The 19,455-nt window shown below is 41.9% G+C and overlaps 1 protein-coding gene across 3 annotated transcripts in view; it reads left to right on the top strand.

The window, feature by feature from the left end:
* BTBD7 (BTB domain containing 7) overlaps window positions 1-18,798 on the top strand; it is an 80,708-nt gene extending 61,910 nt beyond the window's left edge. For 2 of the 3 annotated variants that reach the window (XM_047735901.1, XM_047735903.1), the window contains 6 exons: window positions 927-1,087; window positions 4,272-4,415; window positions 5,761-5,950; window positions 8,809-8,987; window positions 10,488-10,934; window positions 13,514-18,798. In XM_047735901.1, coding sequence (XP_047591857.1) covers window positions 927-1,087; window positions 4,272-4,415; window positions 5,761-5,950; window positions 8,809-8,987; window positions 10,488-10,934; window positions 13,514-14,329 — 1,937 coding nt within the window. In that variant the 3' untranslated portion in view covers window positions 14,330-18,798. Of the gene's footprint in view, window positions 1-926; window positions 1,088-4,271; window positions 4,416-5,760; window positions 5,951-8,808; window positions 8,988-10,487; window positions 10,935-13,513 lie in introns of those variants that run through there. The other variant, XM_047735904.1, reaches the window with a different exon arrangement.
* Window positions 18,799-19,455: the final 657 nt, after the last annotated feature.

Genomic DNA, 19,455 nt, shown 5'->3' with positions numbered 1-19,455 from the left:
CACATGCTTGCAATAATTTTGTCTTGAATGATGCCAGAAAAAGCTTAGCTTCTCAAAAAACAATTATTTCTTCTCTATCCATGTGTCTATCACATGATTTAAGGGAAATGCCTATTTGCCTAAAGAGTGCTTGCAAAAAATATAGCACTTATATTTAGGAATTTAAAGATTTTTTTTTAAGAAAAAAAATACAGCGAAAAAAAAATTTATATATATGGCTCCTAGATTATAGATATGATTAAAGATTCCCAAAATTTTAGTAATTTCTCTTTTCCACTCAATGTTTATAAGCTTATATGTACTTCAGATCTTCTTTCACTGATATCTAATGAAGAAAACCTTTACTCTCTGTCCTAGACAGTGGGAATATATTGCATGTCAGAGATCTAAGTGTTCCCTTTTATGCAGTAACATTCCCATATTATAGAAATTAAGGAGACTATCACAAGAAGTTAAATACAGTACACATTAAGTTTTGCTGCTTGAGATACCAGGTAATTAATACCTTACTAAATTGCTGGTAAACATGGTAGCCTAGTGAGTATACTGATAACACACAGTGACAAATGCCACTTGCTCTGTAATGCCTTAATTGTACTAGAAACTGGTCACAGCAGTTAGAAAGCTTAAGAAGGCTTTGGTCAAACTAGATTTTAATAGATTGTCATCTTTTCTCCTTTGAGTTAGTATGTGGAAAAGAATTCTTTATTTTTTAATGCAAAACAATCAAATTTATCCTACTGTTGATATCATGCTTCGTCTTTGTCAAAGAAGATCTCTAGTAAGTAAACTTAAGATACAAAAATAATTTATAATCCTTTTTAAAGCAGATGCACTTAAGTATATAGCATGTTACCAAAAGTGTACTAGAGAAAAAAGTTTGAAAATTTGGATTTGGTTGAAGACTTTTGTTTTCTGTCTCATAGAGCCAAACTTACTGAGTGGCACTGCCCATAGTGTGAACAGAAGAGGCGTAAAAAGACGAGACCTAGACATCGAAGAGCTTAGAGAGATCCTTTCTTCTCTCTTACCATTTGTGCGAATTGAACACATCTTACCTATTAACAGTGAAGTCCTAAGTGATGCAGTAAGTGCCTTTCTTCATTTATCTCTTTCACTAAAAGAAAATGCACCAAAATGTACAGGTTTATCTTTTTTTTTTTTTTAATCATTGTACATAATTTCTACTAATAGAGTATTGTAAAATGTGAAGTCCATGAGGACAGAGACAGATCTGTGTTCTGGGCCATGCTGTGCTGATCACTGGCCCAAGTAAAGGTCCGGTGAGTGAGAATTCAGTGGGTATAGCGTCTTAACTTTTGCAAGAAGATCGTCTAGAGGGAGTCACTTCAGCCACTTTTCAGTGAGATCTAGTAGATCCTATTCAAAAAGGAAAGGGTGGAGATTACCTCTGGAGACTTTTCAAACACAGCAATAAATCAGAGAGCAAAAAAGGAGATTGGTTCAATATAAAAGGGTGACTGAATCTTATGATCGTATTTCGGTTAAAAATTAATGGAGCTGATCATATTATGTTCATAGTTTTGTCAAATGAATTTTTTAAGCTAATAGAATTCTTCAATTAATGGATGCGAAAAATAAATATTATAAATATTATTTCTACATGTATTGGTTTATAACTTTAAAGCAAGGCTTATAGACATCATAGTTTTTTCAGCTGCTCAGAAACATAAGTCATCTGGAAAAAACTGGATAAGAATTTTTTCGTTGTGTACAAGTGCTTTATTTATGTATTTATTTCTTTTCTCTCCAAGTTTTTGTTGAAATTCCAATTAGTTAAAATACAGTGTAATATTCATTTCAGGTGAGGAATTTCATGATTCATCACTTAAATACAACACCCAGTGCTCGTGGCAAGTGCATTCCTTAATCCCCAGCACCTACTTCACCCATTCCCCCTCTTACCTCCCTGCTGGTAATCATTAGTTTGTTCTCTGTAGTTAAGAGTCTGTTTCTTGGTTTTCCTCCCCACCGCCCCCCCACCGCCAGTGTTCATTTGTTTGTTTGATAATCTTTTTTAAGTTCTCTAAAGAGAACATAATGAAGGAGGGATAACTCTTCCAGAATTTAAAATATATTTTAAGGGGCATCTGAGTGGCACAGTCGGTTAAGTGTCTGCCTTCTGCTCAGGTCATGGTCCTGGGATCAAGCCCCACATCGGGCTCCCTGCAGAGAGCCTGCTTCTCCCTCTCCCTCTGCCTCTTCCCCTGCTTGTGCTCTCTTTCTCAATCTCTCAAATAAATAAAATCTTAAAAATACATTTTAAAACTCCAGGGGTGTCTGAGCCTGTCTGTCTCAGTTGGTTAAGTACACAATTCTTGATCTCAGCGTCCTGAGTTCAGACCCCCATGTTGGGCCTAGAGCTTGCTTTAAAAAACAAAAACAAACCAAAAAACACCACTCTAACTTGTAATGCTAGCAAAACAGGCAAGACAAAATAGCCCAGAAAAAGATCCTTATTAATTATATAAGAATTAAACATATAATAATCTATCAGAAATCAGTGAATCATTGTGGTGCTAGACTAGCTGGTGAGCTGAGGGAATTTCTTTAAAGTTAAACCTTCATTTCACTTGCACACAAAATTAATCCCTGTTAGATTACAGAATTAAATATTAAGTTGATACATGGAAGAAGTAGAAGAAAATAATTAAATATTTATTATACTTCTGATTAGAAAAAATGTTCAGTCTAACTAGTAATCATACACACCAAAGAAGGCAAAACAAAGCCGTAAGTTACTATTTTTTTCACCTATTAAGTCAGTATTTTTTGAAATATTACTGGCACCCCATAGGGGAACTATAACTGATACATTAGTAGCATGGTCCTTAAATATTTGGGGACCACTTAAATGTGTAACAACAGAAAAAATAAACTAAACTATAGTACGACTACTCAACAGAATATTTTGCTGCCCTGAACAGTGGTTATAAAGGCTATAGCACCACGAAAAATGTTAATGATGAAATACAATTTCAGAAAGAAGAATACAAAATAATGCATTTTTATGTGTTCTAGAATTCAGTTATGTAAAAATCCATTTGAAAAAGACTGGCAGGAAATATATAAGCATTATTATAGTTGGAGTAGATTAGAGTTGGGAGTTTTTCTCTGTTTTCTAAATACTATCTAATGCTGTATTTTATTAGTTAAAAATAATTTTAACTGGGCGCCTGGGTGGCTCAGTCGGTTAAGCGTCTGCCTTTGGCTCAGGTCATGGTCCCAGGATTCTGGGATCGAGCCCCTCCACATCAGGCTCCCTGCTTAGTGGGGAGCCTGCTTCTCCCTCTCCCTCTGCCCCTCCCTACTGCTTGTGCGTGCACACATGAGATTTCTCTCTCTCATGCTCTCTCTCAAATAAATAAGTAAAATCTTTTAAAAAACAAAACCTGGAACACAAACCAAATTGAGCCCTGAATTTGGTTTAGAAAAATAATTTTCAACTTTGGTTTAGTAGACTTAGAAAATACATATCTCTGTTCTTAATTCCATGCTTCACCCAGAAGTCCCCAGTGAAAGTTTGCTAATAATGGCTATTAAGCATAAAACAGTCTTGGTGTGTGGTAAGTGCTGAGTGCATTACCTGCATTACCATCATTAATCCTTAGAACCACCTAAACAAGCTGTAGGTGCTTGCTTTATTTTCTCCTAGCACAGACAAGGAAACAACAGGGCCACCACATTTAGTTAGTTATGCAGTGTCCCGTCTCCAGGGCCATCTGGGAGCCCTTAAAGTGAGGTCCAGATAAAAGGACATGTCCATGGTCACGTGGCTGTTAAATGGGAGTTAGGGATTTGTGTCCCATCTGCCTCCCCTAAAGCTCCTTGGCCCTAACCACCAGGCAGACCGTCTGCACCCTTGTACTATAGACACAGGCCCAAGAAGATGTTCTTGTTTTGTCTTGTGGGGGGTGGGGTGGAGATGGAATCCATTTCTAGATGAGTAAGGGAAAAAATAGAAATTGGTTTTCATTAAAAGTTCTGAAAACTAGTCCAACTCATTCTATTTTTAATTACTATAGCTCTTGTTTTAAAAGTATCATTCCTCTGTATAGAGGAAAGTGGTGAATTATAGTACCTTTTTATTGCTGAATCCTTTAAATATTCTTAAACATTTGGAGTATTTTGAAATTTCACATATATTCCTAAATTTTCATGATTTATAGGTATAGTTGTTTTTTTTTTATCTTAGTAGTAACCTAGGTCTACACAAATCTCTAGTTCATCTAAAAATAATTTTTTTCAAGATGAAAAGAGGCTTGATTAGTACTCCTCCATCGGATATGCTTCCTGCAACAGAAGGTGGAAAATCAAATGCCTGGTTACGGCAAAAAAATGCTGGAATATATGTTCGTCCTCGACTGTTCTCTCCCTATGTGGAGGAAGCAAAGGTAACGAAAATCATTTTAAGATATTAGAGTACATTTTACAAACTATAAGCACAAAGATACTCATTTTGGTATTGTAAACATATTTAGAAATTGCCTAAATACTCAGTAATAGGGAAAGTGAAAGTAAACTCTAGTTCAACTACTCACGGGAGTAGTTGTCTGAAATGTTTAATTATCAAGCATGTTCTATAACTTAGGTCATGTTGAATTGCATTTTACATTTTTCTCCTCTTAGTTGCATTGCAAATTGTTAATTTGGGAAAAAAAATTTTTACTGAAATAATAGTGATCTTTTTTGTGATCTTCAAGATGGGAAAAATGTTCTGAAAGAAGATTGCACACATTTTGTCTTTCTTAATGTAGAGAAATGACATGGTTTCTTATAATGTGTTTCTGTAATGGCTGATTGTTGGAAGTTATGTTTAGTTTTAGAATAAGTGCACAAAACTAAGATAAAATTTGAGGCTTGTTAAGTAAATTGTATATCATAATATGAAGAACTCCAAGAAAATATGGTAATGTGAAAATGGAATACTGTGATGTTTATTAGCTGTATCTGGCCATTAGAACTTTGGGATGGCCTTTTGAGGAACTGACTAACTCTTTGAAAGTCAGAAATCACCATTTAAGTTTAGTGAAACAAATTAACGGCAAAACATTGTGTTTCGGTATAGAATTAAATTACCTTAATTTTTTTCTCATTTTGATTGTCAGAGCTTAGGAGAGGCCTTTACCAAAGGCTTCTGGTGATAAAAGGTCTGTAATAAATGACCCCGTATTCTGCTCTCTCAGAATGGGGCAGCGGGGAGCTAATCAAATACTCCTCCTGGGACTTCCCTATTCCCTGACAGCTGAACCCAGACTTAAGTAGAAAATTGCCCCCGGGAAATGTGGGAAAGATTTATCCATTACATCATTTTGGCCACCCTGTGGTTTGTTGAGATTCATCTGAAACTAACTTAACAATCAGGTTATATATCGCTCTGTTGAATTTAAAATCGATCTTCAGTATTTTGTATTTTGAGCATTTCTTGCTGGATCTGATATTTAGCAATGTACAGATTGTTTTTATAGTAACTTTAGGTATAATTTCCTTCTGACTAATTTTATACCTTCCTTCAAATTTCGAATACTTTAATTAAAAGCAAACAATTGGAAGATGTTTATTTCTTTCCAAAGATGATACAGAAAGATTCTTTAAAAATTAAAGAGGTAGGGGTTCTTTCTCCTTTCACTATTAATTTTAAGCTTCATGCACTGAAATCAATAAATTAATTCCCGTTTTATATGATGAAGGCCCAAACATGATTTACAGAGATGAGTTAATACCGAACTGTTATTTCAGTCAGTGCTGGATGAGATGATGGTGGAGCAAACAGATCTTGTGCGTTTGCGAATGGTTAGAATGTCCAACGTGCCAGACACACTTTACATGGTCAACACCGCTGTGCCACAGTGCTGTCACATGATGAGCCACCAGCAGATCAGCAGTCACCAGTCAAGCCCTCCTTCAGTCGTAGCCAATGAAATTCCAGGTGAGACGGTAGCCTTCTGTCAGACATTTATATTTAAATGAATAATCTGATCCTTTTTTCTTTTTAAGGATTTATTTATTTATTTATTTGACAGAGAGAGAGAGAGAGACACAGCAAAAGAGGGAACACAAGCAGGGGGAGTGGGAGAGGGAGAAGCAGGCTCCCCGCTGAGCAGGGAGCCCATGCGGGGCTCGATCCTAGGACCCTGACACCATGACCTGAGCCAAAGGCAGATGTCCAATGACTGAGCCACCCAGGCGTCCCTAATCTGATCATTTTTGTAGCCTTTTTATATGTGCTAATTCTCTCCACTTTCCAATATCTATTATGCATTGTTCTCATTAAAGAATTAATACTTAATAAGCTAGGTTTTTTGGTTTCATATTTTATTTTCGAGTAACAGGTGTGTACAGATTCCCAGTTAGCCCAGGGTTTCTCAACTTTGGCCGTCTTGACACAATTCTTTGTTGAGGGGGCTGTCCTGTGCACTGAAGGGTGTTCAACACATCCAGGGCCTATATCTAGTAGCCAGTAGCGTGCACAGGTGCGTGCACACATGTACACGCACAAAATCCTTTGTGACAACCTTTTGGAAACATTTTTGTGTTTCTAGACATTGCTAAATGTGTTCTATGGAGGCAAAATCACTTCCTGTTGAGAACCCCTAGCTCAATGGAATTCAGATTTTTCATCACCGTAAAGCATCGTTCACATAAGACTCTTTCAGGAGAGTTATAAACTTGTATGTTTGAGTCTAGACATGTGCTCCCAAATGTGATCATCGCTGTTGGTTTCCTAGAGATCCATCCAGCTTCCCAGAATCTGCTCTGTGAATTCTGTTGTAGCACAGGCTTCTGTCATGACATTGAGGAAATTGCCCATAGTTAGAGATATAACTGTTATGTCCAAAATTTTCTAAGCATCATTAATGTTGATTTTAACCAAAGGACACAAGTGTCAGTTTTTAAGGTAAGAAAATCCACAGTGATCTGGAGGTCAGAAATTTTATAGCTCTATAGCTCTAGCCAGTTACTACTTCAAGATTTAAAAACATCAGAGAGCTATGGCATTGTTAGAAATGGCACGATTCATCTTCTGCTTATAAATGTCTGTTTCAATTAGGGACAAATAAAAGAATAACAGAACTTTTAACTGAACACATACATTTTATTCTGGGACTAATGTCTAATCGATTGTTGGCCTTATCAGATCTGGCCACTACGGACAAAATACTGACCATCATTTCTTTAAAGTATACACTGGACAGGAGCGCCTGGGTGGCTCAGTGGGTTAAGCCTCTGCCTTCAGCTCGGGTCATGATCTTAGGGTCCTGGGATTGAGCCCCGCATCGGGCTCTCTGCTCAGCAGGGAGCCTGCTTCCCCCTCTCTCTCTCTCTGCCTGCCTCTCTGCCTACTTGTGATCTCTGGCTGTCAAATAAATAAATAAAATCTTTAAAAAAAAAAAAAGTATACACTGGACAACCGTGGGAAGAGAAATATTACTGGAGCTGATTGGTGCAGAATATTGAAGCTGTGGGTCATTGGCCCGGTTTTTATCAGCTTGTGTTAATACAATTGAATAGCAGCATAATTTAATCTTAGGACTGAACCTAAAAAGCCCAGAGATGTTCACAATTAAGTATGTTCAGAAAAATAAGGCGTCTTTGTTGTCTTACTTAACAAGGCCTCCTCCTGTTCTGGTGTTATCTGATCCTTCCCTCTTCCTTGCTTACCTCGCTCTGAAGGAAGGCCGTATAGCTTATTGGAGAAGATGCCAGTAAGGCTCATGTCCTGGCTCTGCTACTTTATTTGTGTGACTTTTGACAAAATAACCTGCTTCCCTGAGCATTAATTTCCTTGCGTACAAAATGGTTATAATATCTCCTTTCTAGGGTTGTTAGGAAGATTTGAGGAAGTACCACGAGTAAGTTGCCAGGCACAAAGTTAGGTGCTCAGTAAATGATAGCTCCGCTTTCCCCAGAAATCGTAGCCAGTGGCCAGTCTGGGCAGTTTGTCTCTTAGATATTTATAGATGGTGTCACCTATCCCCCCAGCCCCCGCGCTACAGCCTTTGTTCAGGTTCCTAACTGTGCTCCTGCCTCTACCCTTACTCCTATTCTGGCGTTTACACCAGGGCTCAGCACACGTTTTTCTTAGAGGGCCGTTATGTAGATATTTTAGGCTTTGATGGCTCTGCAGTCCCCATCGCAGCTACTCAACTGTGCCATCAGAAGCAGCCACAGACGCTACCGAAACAAGTGGGTGTAGCTGTGTGTCAGTAAAACTTTATTTACAAACCAGGAAGCAGGATAGATTCGTCCTCCGGGCTGTAGTTTGCCAACCCCTGCTTTGCCCTGCTCTCAGAGTATGCTCACCGCCTCACTGCTCTGCTCTCATCCTGTCGGCCCTGCACAGGCGACCCCGGTTGTGCGCACGGTACAGTGTCGGTTCTTACCGTGACGTGCGGGGTCATCCGCGATCTGCTCCGACCCATCTTTCTCGCCTTCTCTCTTCATACTCTTCCTGCCTCTACCTTTGAACCCTCAGCTACTAGTGGGGCCGGCCGCTCGTGCCATGCTGTCACCTGCCTGTTTGACACGTGCCTGGTGCTTCTGCTTGAGACACATGCTTTCACCCCACATTCTTTACCTGCCTGGTTTTCTCTCCTTTTTCCAGACTCCACTCAGGGTTCCCCTTCTCTAGACAGCGTATAAGTCACTGTTCCCAGGAAATTAAAAAGCTATCAACACATGTACCAGAAGATTCTAACGCAGAACACATGCTCGCTTTCTTGTGCTCGGTGGCTGGTCTTGCACGCAGCTCCGGTATATTTGCGAACCACCGTTTTCGTCTTTCAGTTCCTCGTCTCCTCATCGTGAAAGACATGGTCAGGCGTCTGCAGGAGCTACGGCGCGCCGAGCAAGTGCAGAGAGCCTACGCGCTCAACTGTGGGGAAGGCGCCACGGTCAGCTACGAAATTCAAATTCGAGTCTTAAGAGAGTTTGGTCTCGCGGACGCTGCCGCCGAGCTCTTGCAGGTGGGGATGGCATTTGACTAGGTGAGATAGGAACCTTGATCATCATGCAGACAATTTCAGATCTCTCAGGGAGCCCTCGCGGCGTGGTCTGTTTCTCAGTGCATTCCCTTTTGCTGCCTCGACGGTCTGTGATAGCTGGAAGTCCTGTCCGCTGCTCTCCATCTCCACAGACCCCCACCCCGCCCCCAGTAGAGGCTGTGTGCCGGGTAGATGGAGCACACAGACTCTGGAGGGAGAGTTGAATTTACATCTTGGCTCTGCTGCTTATCAGTGAGTTAACTTGGGCCAACCACTCTGAGTACCCGTTTCCCTACCAGCAGAGTGAATGTTGTGAAGATAAGAGGTGCCGTGGGGAAGCAGCTGTCTCTGGTGCCTAACAGGCCCACTGAAAGTTCACAGTGTGCATCCCCATCAAAGGTGAAAGAGGAAGTAGAAAATTCTGACCCTCCACTGCTCTCTGTCCCTCTTTGGGTCTCTAGATTTCAGGTTGTGGACTACGACCGGACTTGACAATCTGCCAGACGCCCTTCTTCTTCTCCTCTCCTCCTCCAGATGATCAGACATTTTTTGCAGGATGTTACAAATCCTGTAAGCATGAGAATCAGGGAATGAATGCTTTTCTTTTTTTTTTAACGAGCAGGGGAAAAAACTCCTTTCTTACCAAGTACCAGAGCTGTAGCATCAGTTTTGCAATGAAAGAAGAATGTGTAAAGTAGTCCGTTCACAGACGCGAAATCAGAGCCTAAAATAAAATTTAATTTTGTCTGGTCAAGTGATTGAGTTTTTTTTACCACTGACTCCAGGCTTGTTTAGCCTGAGTCTTCAAAGGGGAGAGCGGTGTGGTGTCAGCAGGGCAGCAGGCTGGTTCTGATTGTCATTTTTTGCCGTGGTTTCCATCCCTGAAATAGAGTCTTGTTTTCTATTCATTTCTTGCCCTTTTGCCATGCTAAATTGTATCTTCGTTTGACATCTTAACATGTATAAAAGTGCTGTAAGTATTCTTATATAATGTTTATCAAAATACTAATCATACTGAGTTACATGTAACAGGAAAGGATTGAGTATTTTACAGTTTTTATTTCAGAGTATAGATGTTGCATCAGAAAATTCAAGGAGGATCCTCACTTGTATGCCCTTTCTTCCTTTGGCACTTAATTTTATTTTCTCCGCAAAGACACATTTGAATTAGGTTTTATTTCCTGCTTTTGCATTATCACATAATCTTGCAAGAGATTACCGGCCTGCTTGCTGGAATATTTAGTTACGCAGCTCTCCTTGATAGCCCTGTGAGAGGCTGGAGAGCCTCCACTACATCCTTTTGTGCTTTTATTAAAGTAATTTTTTCTTGGGCTTCTGGCCTAGAGGAATATATTGTGCCTTTTACTCTTGTTGAATGTGGTTTTCTTAGGATCTCACTTAATGCTCTCACCCTCTAAATTTCTATCTAGGAAATTTGCTGATGTCCTTTTTGTTTGTTTGTTTGTTTTAAATCTTTCTTAGAATCCTCACAAGTTCTTTCCGGATGAACGTTTCGGGGATGAAAGTCCACTCTTGACAATGAGACAATCTGGGAGATGTCGTGTTAACAGTACCCCCACTGCAGAAACCATGTTTACAGACCTGGACTCCTTTGTGGCCTTCCATCCACCCTTGCCCCCCCCACCACCTCCATACCATCCCCCAGCCACCCCAATCCATAACCAGCTCAAAACAGGCTGGAAACAAAGACCTCCCAGCCAGCACCCTTCACGTTCGTTCTCCTATCCCTGTAATCATTCCCTGTTTCACTCCAGAACGGCCCCTAAAGCCGGCCCCCCTCCAGTCTACTTGCCAGGTGTCAAAGCAGCAGCTCCTGATTGCACCAACACCACAGGACTGGGGAGACCGACCGTGGCCGTGGCCGCTGCCGCTGCCCCTTCGGCAGCAGCAGCATGTGAGAAACAAGTGGTAAGTTCGCACGTCACTAATTTACCTAAAATAAAATGTTCCTGGAATATTAAAAGCAATTTCCCTGACCCCAGGAGCCCTGCGGGGACTCAGCAGTGCCCAGGAGTGTTACTGACAAGCTGGAAGCTTAGACTGCGGGGCTGTTGAAAAGAGAGAGAAGGGAAATGGAGCAGAGTGAGGGCGCTGGGAAGACACGGGGTATGCGTCGGGGGTAGTTGGTACCTTCCTTGTCTTCGTGTTCATTGCAGATACTCGGAAAGGGTGGCATCGGTGGGCAGTGCCCGTGGATGTTGGCAGTTTTGTGATGCTCCGTTCAAGCACATGTCTAGAATCTGCCCTCATTTCTGTAGAGTCTACTCTTCCACCAAGTGCTTTGATGGGCCGGGAAGGGGACGTTAGTTCCAGCTGTGTATACTGTCGGGAGCAGTGGCGGAAGACTCCCCACTCAGAAAGTGGACAGATGATCCAGCCCGATGCCTGGCAAGCTGCTGCACGAGAGCACCCATCTGACTGGGAGGCGCAGTAGCTGGCGTCGGTAGCTAGTAAACTAAGCAAGAACTCCTGGGTCGAGTTTGCATTGTCTTAGAGGTTGAATTTCTGTTTATATAATACCTTTGGGGGAAAATAATACAGTAGTGATTTTTTTTTTAAGATTTTTATTTATTTATTTGACAGACAGATCTCAAGTAGGCAGAGAGGCAGGCAGAGAGAGAGAGAGGAGGAAGCAGGCTCCATGCTGAGCAGGGAGCCCAATGTGGGGCTCGATCCCAGGACCCTGGGATCATGACCCGAGCCGAAGGCAGAGGCTTTAACCCACTGAGCCACTCAGGCGCCCCAACGGTAGTGATTTTTAAGCCTTCCTGCTCGTTCACACATTGTCAGTGGTCTTCAATAGAAAAGCAAACGAGGGACGCCTGGGTGGCTCGGTTGGTTGGACGACTGCCTTCAGCTCAGGGAATGATCCCGGAGTTCCCGGATCGAGTCCCGCATCGGGCTCCCAGCTCCATGGGGAGTCTGCTTCTCCCTCTGACCTTCTCTTTGCTCATGCTCTCTCTCATTGTCTCTTTCTCAAATAAATAAAATCTTAAAAAAAAAAAAAGAAAGAAAAGCAAACAATACATAGATTAGTTCAGGGGATCTTTATTAAAATATGACTTTTTGGGGACGCCTGGGTGGCTCAGTTGGTTAAGCAGCTGCCTTCGGCTCAGGTCATGATCCCAGCGTCCTGGGATCGAGTCCCACATCAGGCTCCTTGCTCAGCGGGAGCCTGCTTCTCCATCTGCCTCTGCCTGCCACTCTGTCTGCCTGTGCTCACTCTGAAAAATAAATAAAATCTTTAAAATATGACTTTTTGGACACTGTGGACTAGTGTACCCCTGGGGTCAAATTATGATCCTTCCTTACCTTAGACCCTTCCACCCACTCTCCCTGCTGCCCCCCCCCCAGTCCCTTAAAAAAGAAAAAACAACAGAGATTGGTAGTGTTTGATAGTCCACATTTCCATCCTATTGGCTTTGTTGTCAGTTCCACAGTTTCAAAAGTTCTACTACTTTTTATTTTAAATTCCCTTAAAGGTAATTTATTTGTATGTTCATTGCAGTCTTTTTTTTTTTTAAAGATGTTATTTTTAAGTAATTTCTATACCCACCACAGGGCTTCAACTCATGACCCCCGAGATGAGGAGTCACACATTCCACCAACTAAGCCAGCCAGGCACCCCGTTATAGTCTTGATTATAATAATGAGAAATTGGAAACATCCTTAATGTCAGCAGTGGGAGAATGAGATAAATAAGCCATGATTCAGCAATACAATGCAATAGTATGCTGTAATTTATTTTTTTTTTAAGATTTTATTTATTTATTTGACAGACAGAGATCACAAGTAGGCAGAGAGGCAGGCAGAGAGAGAGAGAGGAGGAAGCAGGCTCCCTGCTGAGCAGAGAGCCCGATGTGGGGCTCCATCCCAGGACCCTGGGATCACGACCCGAGCCGAAGGCAGAGGCTTTAACCCACTGAGCCACCCAGGCGCCCCGTATGCTGTAATTTAAATAGTAATCTCAAAATTTAGTGACAGACTTACATATGTACTACATTTTATGAAAATTAATATATGAACAGAGGGGAAAAAAAGTGAGAAAAATACCTCAAAATGTTAACAGTGACTATCTCAGTAGGGAAGATTAGTGGGTTTTTTGTTTGGTTTGGGGGGTTTTGGCCTTTATGATTTTATGCATTGGAACCATTCTTTCTTTTTTTTTTTTAAGATTTTAAAAATGCGTTTATTTTAGAGAGCATGCGCAGGGGAGTGGGGAGAAGCGGAGGGAGAGGGACAAGCAGGCTCCGCGCTGAGCCCGACACAGGGCTTGATCCCATAACCCTGCGGTTACAACCTGAGCCATAATCAAAAGTCAGACCCTTAACTGACTGAGACACGCAGATACCTATATTGTGTTATTCTTGAAAATAAGCCTGTATCACTTTTGTAATAAGGAAGCAAAACCAGTGAACGTCATTTGTACAAAGAGGGAGTCCTGGGCCTTTTTCTTTTAACCTCCCTTCTCTTATCTCTGTTTGCAGTGTACACAACCTGTGCTAAATGATCTAATGCCAGACATCGCCATGGGTGTGTCCACACTGACACTCAAGGACAGGAGGCTTCCAGAACTGGCTGTAGACACAGAACTAAGCCAGTCTGTTTCGGAAGTAGGACCGGCGCCTCCCCAGCATCTGTCATGTGTTCCACAGAGGCATACACACACGTCTCGGAAGAAACACACTCTGGAGCAAAAAGTCGATGCTCGAGAAAATCAGCAGGAATATCCGGATTTCTATGACTTCTCAAATGCTGCTTGCAGACCTTCGACGCCTGCTCCTGGCAGACGCACCCCTTCCCCTTCGCAAGGTGGATACTTCGGTCCCGATTTGTATAGCCACAGTAAGGCATCACCAAGTGGCTTAAAGTCAGCCTACCTGCCCAGCCAGACCTCTCCTAAAAAGCAGGAAGAAGCTAGGAGAGAATATCCACTTTCCCCTGACGGACATCCTCACAGACAAAAGAACGAGCCAATCCACCTTGACGTTGTTGAGCAACCGCCCCAGCGGTCAGACTTTCCATTGGCAGCCCCGGAAAACGTTGGCAACGGTCCAGCCCATGTCAGGGGACGAACAGCAGTAGAAACCGACTTGACTTTCGGGCTGACCCCCAACCGACCCTCACATCCCGCATGCAGCTCTGAAGCTCCGGAAGAGAGATCCGGTAGGAGACTGGCAGACAGCGAGTCCCTGGGCCTCGGAGCGCAGCGAAATACCGATTTAGAAAGGGAAGATTCGATAAGCAGGGGAAGGAGGTCACCCAGCAAGCCAGACTTCCTCTACAAAAAGTCTGCCCTCTGAGAGCAACCTCCCAAGTCGTCTGTGCCTGAGATGTGAAACATCCCATTTTATGATGTAACCTGACAACTTAGAGACCAGTTTCTCGATGCCAGCTAACTCAGTTTCACATTATTTTATTCTAGTTTTTGTATATACATGTTTATGAGGCGTGGCATGCTCCGAGGGTTCTTTTGAATGCTGCATCTGTCTGTTTTGTGTTTGAGCAGTTGTGTGGGGAAGCATTTTTAAGAGCAAGCAAGCTGGCACTTTTTTTTCTTCTCTTTACAAATGATGGGATGTTTTTGCACTTGTACATTTTTTTTGTCGGTATTGATTTTATATCAGTATGTCAGACTTTATTGCCGCATTTAAAGGAACTGTATTTTCATACTTTTTTGCATTTTACCTTTCATCTACCAGTTTCCATGTGCATCGGACTGCACACTAAGATGTATTTTCTTATGAAATAGTTCTGTGCTTATTTTTTAATTATAGAAATTCCAAAGAACAGCACATCAAAATGCTCCTCTCCCTTCGGTAATTGTTTTAGTTCAGAAATCTTCCTGCTCGATCTCCATTAAGTCTAATATCATTCTTCCTTAACAAGTCTTGGGAGCTGGTCTTCATTCCTCCAGCGGGAGTCCGGTCAGGATCCTGACATGTTCTGGTTCGGTAAAGAACTGAAAGGAGCAAAGCCTTTTGTGCCCAGGCTGAAGCTGTAGCTTTGTTCGGTGTGTGGGCACCGTCAGAATCCTGCCAATGCTGGTAGCGTGCGTTAGCGTAGAACTAGATGAGGTCCTCGAGACATTGGATTTCTTGGAATCCTGAGGCGGCAGAAATAGCAAAGTAACCTAAAGATTGCCCGATGGGATTTCTGGTTCTGAGCGTCGACTCTCCAGCTGAGACGGGAAATGACTGTTTGCTGCCTTCAGCTGTCTTGCTCTCTGTGGGGAAAAAAAACAAAAGGGCTTCAGTCTTACGGATGTCATTTGGTGTTTGTAAGCCTGTGTTTTCTTTTAAATGTTTTTCAAAGTTTGTCTGAATTTTGGTGTCCTAAAAGTGTTGTAGAGCGCATAATCCTTTGTCACCAAAAAGAAAAAGAAACCTTTTTTTTTTTTTCCCAGTGAAACACTACATGTCCTACTTGAACTCCACTGGGGATGCTGGTTTGGGATTTTACTGAACCACTGAGCACATGGGATCTTTTAAGGTCCTCTCCCTTGGAAGGGCAATGTGTGAGCTAAGGACTGTTTTTTTTCTTACTCTCCAATGTAAATATATTAGTATTTGAGTTTTTAAATCACTTCAACATTATTTGAACATTCACTTTGTATTTTTACAAACACATACACACAGCCGTAGCACTTAGAAGAAAAGGGCCTTGCCGAGCCTTCCCTCACGTGAAGGATGTCCGGGAGCCTCTTTTCTGTGTCTGTATATATATATAAAACTATGACTCACTCACACTCACTCGAAAACTATGCAGGGCTCGGGAGCCTTCACAAGCTACCATATAAATGAATTACATGCACTTTTGAGTAAAGAGGTTTCTATTGGGCGCCAACAACTGATTTCTCCCGTAGCTGTAGTTTCTCTTTACAGTCTTTCCTACTTTACCCTGTGGATATACACTCAGGAATAATCGGACATTTAAAAAAATCCTAACAGTAGGTAGTCTCAGAGACGGGGAACACGTCAGTCTGTCTCCATACACCGGCCCACCGCTGCCCCGCGCTCTGCCTGCCTAGTTAGCTGCTGCTCGCGTGTTCGTCGGCGCTGGTGGTGTTGCGTGCTGAGCTCCAGGCCTCCCAGGGCGAATGCTCGTCCCCTGGGAGGTCGGCTGGCATCACCTTTGAGGCTCCTTTTTTTTAAAGATAGAAAAACATAGGACTCTGTGCTCATTTTTAGGAGGTTTGACTCTTTTTATAATAGATGATGGTGTCTTTTGAAGCCAACTTCAGTCGCTCTCTCTCTTCAGAAACAAAAATTGTTAATTCCATCATATTCCTCCCTGTGTATTTATATACATGTATCGACATGAATTATTTTGATATGGTTCTAAATTTCTATTCTGAATTCAGGCTGTACTGTGCTGGTACTGGAAATAAGGGTGAGTAGAGCTGATTTGGGTGGGAAAAAGCTTTCTCATCTCTGACCTGTATTTTTTAAAATGTCAGACAAGAGCTGTTTGATGTCATTTTCCTGAAAACTTATTAAATACTCTTTCATATCCCCAAACATAAAAATAAGTGGCCACTGTTCCTAACTTTAATTGATGAAGTTTGCTTTTAAGAATTTAGTAGCTGATCTGACTAAATTGTGTATAGAGAGGAACTTGCTTTAATCTGTGGGGTGGTGGACTGGTGTGACCTGCAGAGGGTAAGCAGGTGTGGCTTATGTGTGCCAGGGTAGGCGTCAGTGGCCTTCGGCTGGATCTTGTGAAGTGTGGTGGCTAGGGTAGATTGAATTGCTGTGTGCCTCTGGCTTTGGAACCCACCTCTCCCACCTTCTGAAGTGCTTATTGGGCATTAAAATTCTGTTAATGCTGTGCTAACATAAATGTGAAGTCTGAGTAAGATTGGTCTTAGGGGAAAAAAAGGTATGTATAATATAAAATTTAGGCCCCAGGACCTGGCATTTCACTTGGTTTAGAAATTTCATGAGAACCAAATCTCCAAATACCAGATCTCCTCTCGAGGCCACAATCAGGCCGTGAGACAATCGCCACCTTCGGTGCCCACCATGCCGCGGTTTAGAGAATTACCGTTTCGCTCCTGGAGCGGGAAGAGAAGATCCATGTTTCTTCAAGATGCTGGTGGTCCTCTTCTTATATTCTTGTTTTAGTTTTGTGATTTTGGTGGATAAGTTAAGTTCAGAGTCACCTGTGACTCAAAAAGAAATAGCACGAAAGGCAAAAACTATCAGTGAAAAGCAGCTGTTTCCGTTTTCCACGCACCATGGCCTTCCTCCCGTGCCCCATTAGCTCCTTCTAGGCACATGCCCCTAGACCTAAGCTCTCCTGGCATTTCCAGAACCAGTTGGATTTTAAGGATTTTTAACAAGTTCTTTATATTTGAATCTTTTTGTAGAGCTCTCTGTGATACCTAATTCTTGATCTTACGTCCTCAACAAGTCTTATTACTATCATTGCCGCCTCGTATTGGGTTTTCTCTTGACTGGTTGGTCACATCCTGGCAGCGGGCAGCCCTTGTCCATGTGAACGTGGGTGATGCTGCAGAGCGTGACGGGGGGCGGCGGGGGCCGCGGGGGCTCACGGCTGACCTCAACACGCGATGGTCTCTGCGGGGGAAGGGGGAACACTTCTCAGTTCCTACACAGCAAAATAGGGATTTTCTTGTATAATCTGCCTTTCAGGGGGAAACGTGTTTCATGAAGCACTTGTTTTGCAGTTCTGAAGCATTCGTGTTTTTACCTTAGGAACGAACTCAAAGGGAAGTGTTTATTTGACTTTTTTTTTAAATTATTATTTGGTTGACTTTCAGCTTTCTGTTGAAAGTTACTATTAAAGCAGCAGTGATGGGTGCTATTCCCGGTTCTGCAATGGTTTACTTTGTCTACTAAGTGGTTTACTTTCAAACCTCATTACACATAACCTGACTAAAAGCGTTACGTCACACACTAAAAGGTATTTTACTATTTTCCATTAACACTGTTGTATGAACGATGTTTTATGAAATGTTAAGTTGTCCTTTTGTCCTATAGATTGCAATAGCTGTTATGTAATTGTTTTATTAGCAAGTCTTGGGATTTCTTTTTTTCCTTCAGAAAACCCTCAAGACCATGTGTCAATCTTCCACATTCTTCTGAATATTATTATAATGCTGTGGCTATTTCTGTAGAAAGATTCCTTGCAAGTGTGTGTCTTGAAAATAACCTCTCGTGTTTGTGTGTTTACGTGGGTTCTAAGAGACACGATAAGCTCTGGAAGCTTCATGATGTACCTCCACGTGACTGTGTATCTGGGTTCCATGGGCAGGTGGTATGGAACCCTGCTCTTAGATGGGGTGGCTGAAAGATAACGTTCCCTGAACCCCACTTGCTGTTTGTGTACCACATCTGTCCGCAGAGAGGTGGTATCTTGTACAACACTGCATTTCTTGTGGTTGTGCTGTTACTGGTATAAAGTCAAGTGCCTTCAATGCTAAAGGCTCAGAAATTTTTCTTAAACTGATTTCATGTCCTATGCAAGTGTTTTCTACAACCTGCATAACCAGTACTTTGTAAAACTTGTTTACGCTTCAATTGTACATAGTGTTTTTTAAAGAAATATATAGTATTTTTATTTAGGTACCTCCAAACTTGAATTCGTCTGTGTGAAGCATTGTAAAACGATACATTTCTCTTTTGAGTATCATTACGGTTGTACAAAGGTTTCCACTGGTTCTATTTTTCTACTGTTACTGATAAGCATGTAGCACTGACTTTATCCTACATATAGTTGGCATTTCCAATAAATGGCTTGTATAGAACCTGCTGAGTTGGATATAGTCTGTTTCAGCCCTAGAGCATGCAGTCCTCGATTATAGAGGTGATTGTATTCCGTAAGGGAGGAATTCTTCGTGAACTTCCCCATGGTTCCAGGATTCAGTTAACCAGGCACTGTTTAAAATTATTATGGTTTTCTTGGAAATACCACATTTTCATCTAAATCAGGTTCGTTCTTCTCTACTATTTTCTATTATTTCACTAGAACACTTCTGAGAGATTTACAGATTTTATCCGGGAGTTACTTACTGGAGTCTCCAAAGGGAGTTCGGCATCCCGCCCACGTGGACCCACCCTGGAGGGTGCCAGGCGCTGGGGTCAGGCTGCGAGGGACCCAGATGCGCCCCAAGATTCACAGGTCTCCATGTGTCTGAGCTCTTTTCCTCTTTCACACTCAGTCTTGTTCATTCAGTTTGGAAGGGTAAGGGAGTCATGATCTAGTCTAGGTTTCTGAAAAAACGTGCAAAATAGAAAGTTTTCTAATTTCCATTTTTTCAATTGCTGTAAAATCATTTTTTTTTATTTTAATCATTTCACTAATTAGTTCCATTCTAGCCTTTCCCCCTCATGTCTCACTAAGGTGATTCTCCATATTTTGTAACCATCTTGGGTTTAACTGTGGACTCTCAAGATTTAAAAAT

The sequence above is a fragment of the Lutra lutra genome, chromosome 7, assembly GCF_902655055.1.
Source record: "Lutra lutra chromosome 7, mLutLut1.2, whole genome shotgun sequence".
Classification (NCBI taxonomy): domain Eukaryota; kingdom Metazoa; phylum Chordata; class Mammalia; order Carnivora; family Mustelidae; genus Lutra; species Lutra lutra.
The sequence above is the reverse complement of the archived record's forward strand: the minus strand, read 5'-3'. Positions and strand labels throughout refer to the sequence as shown.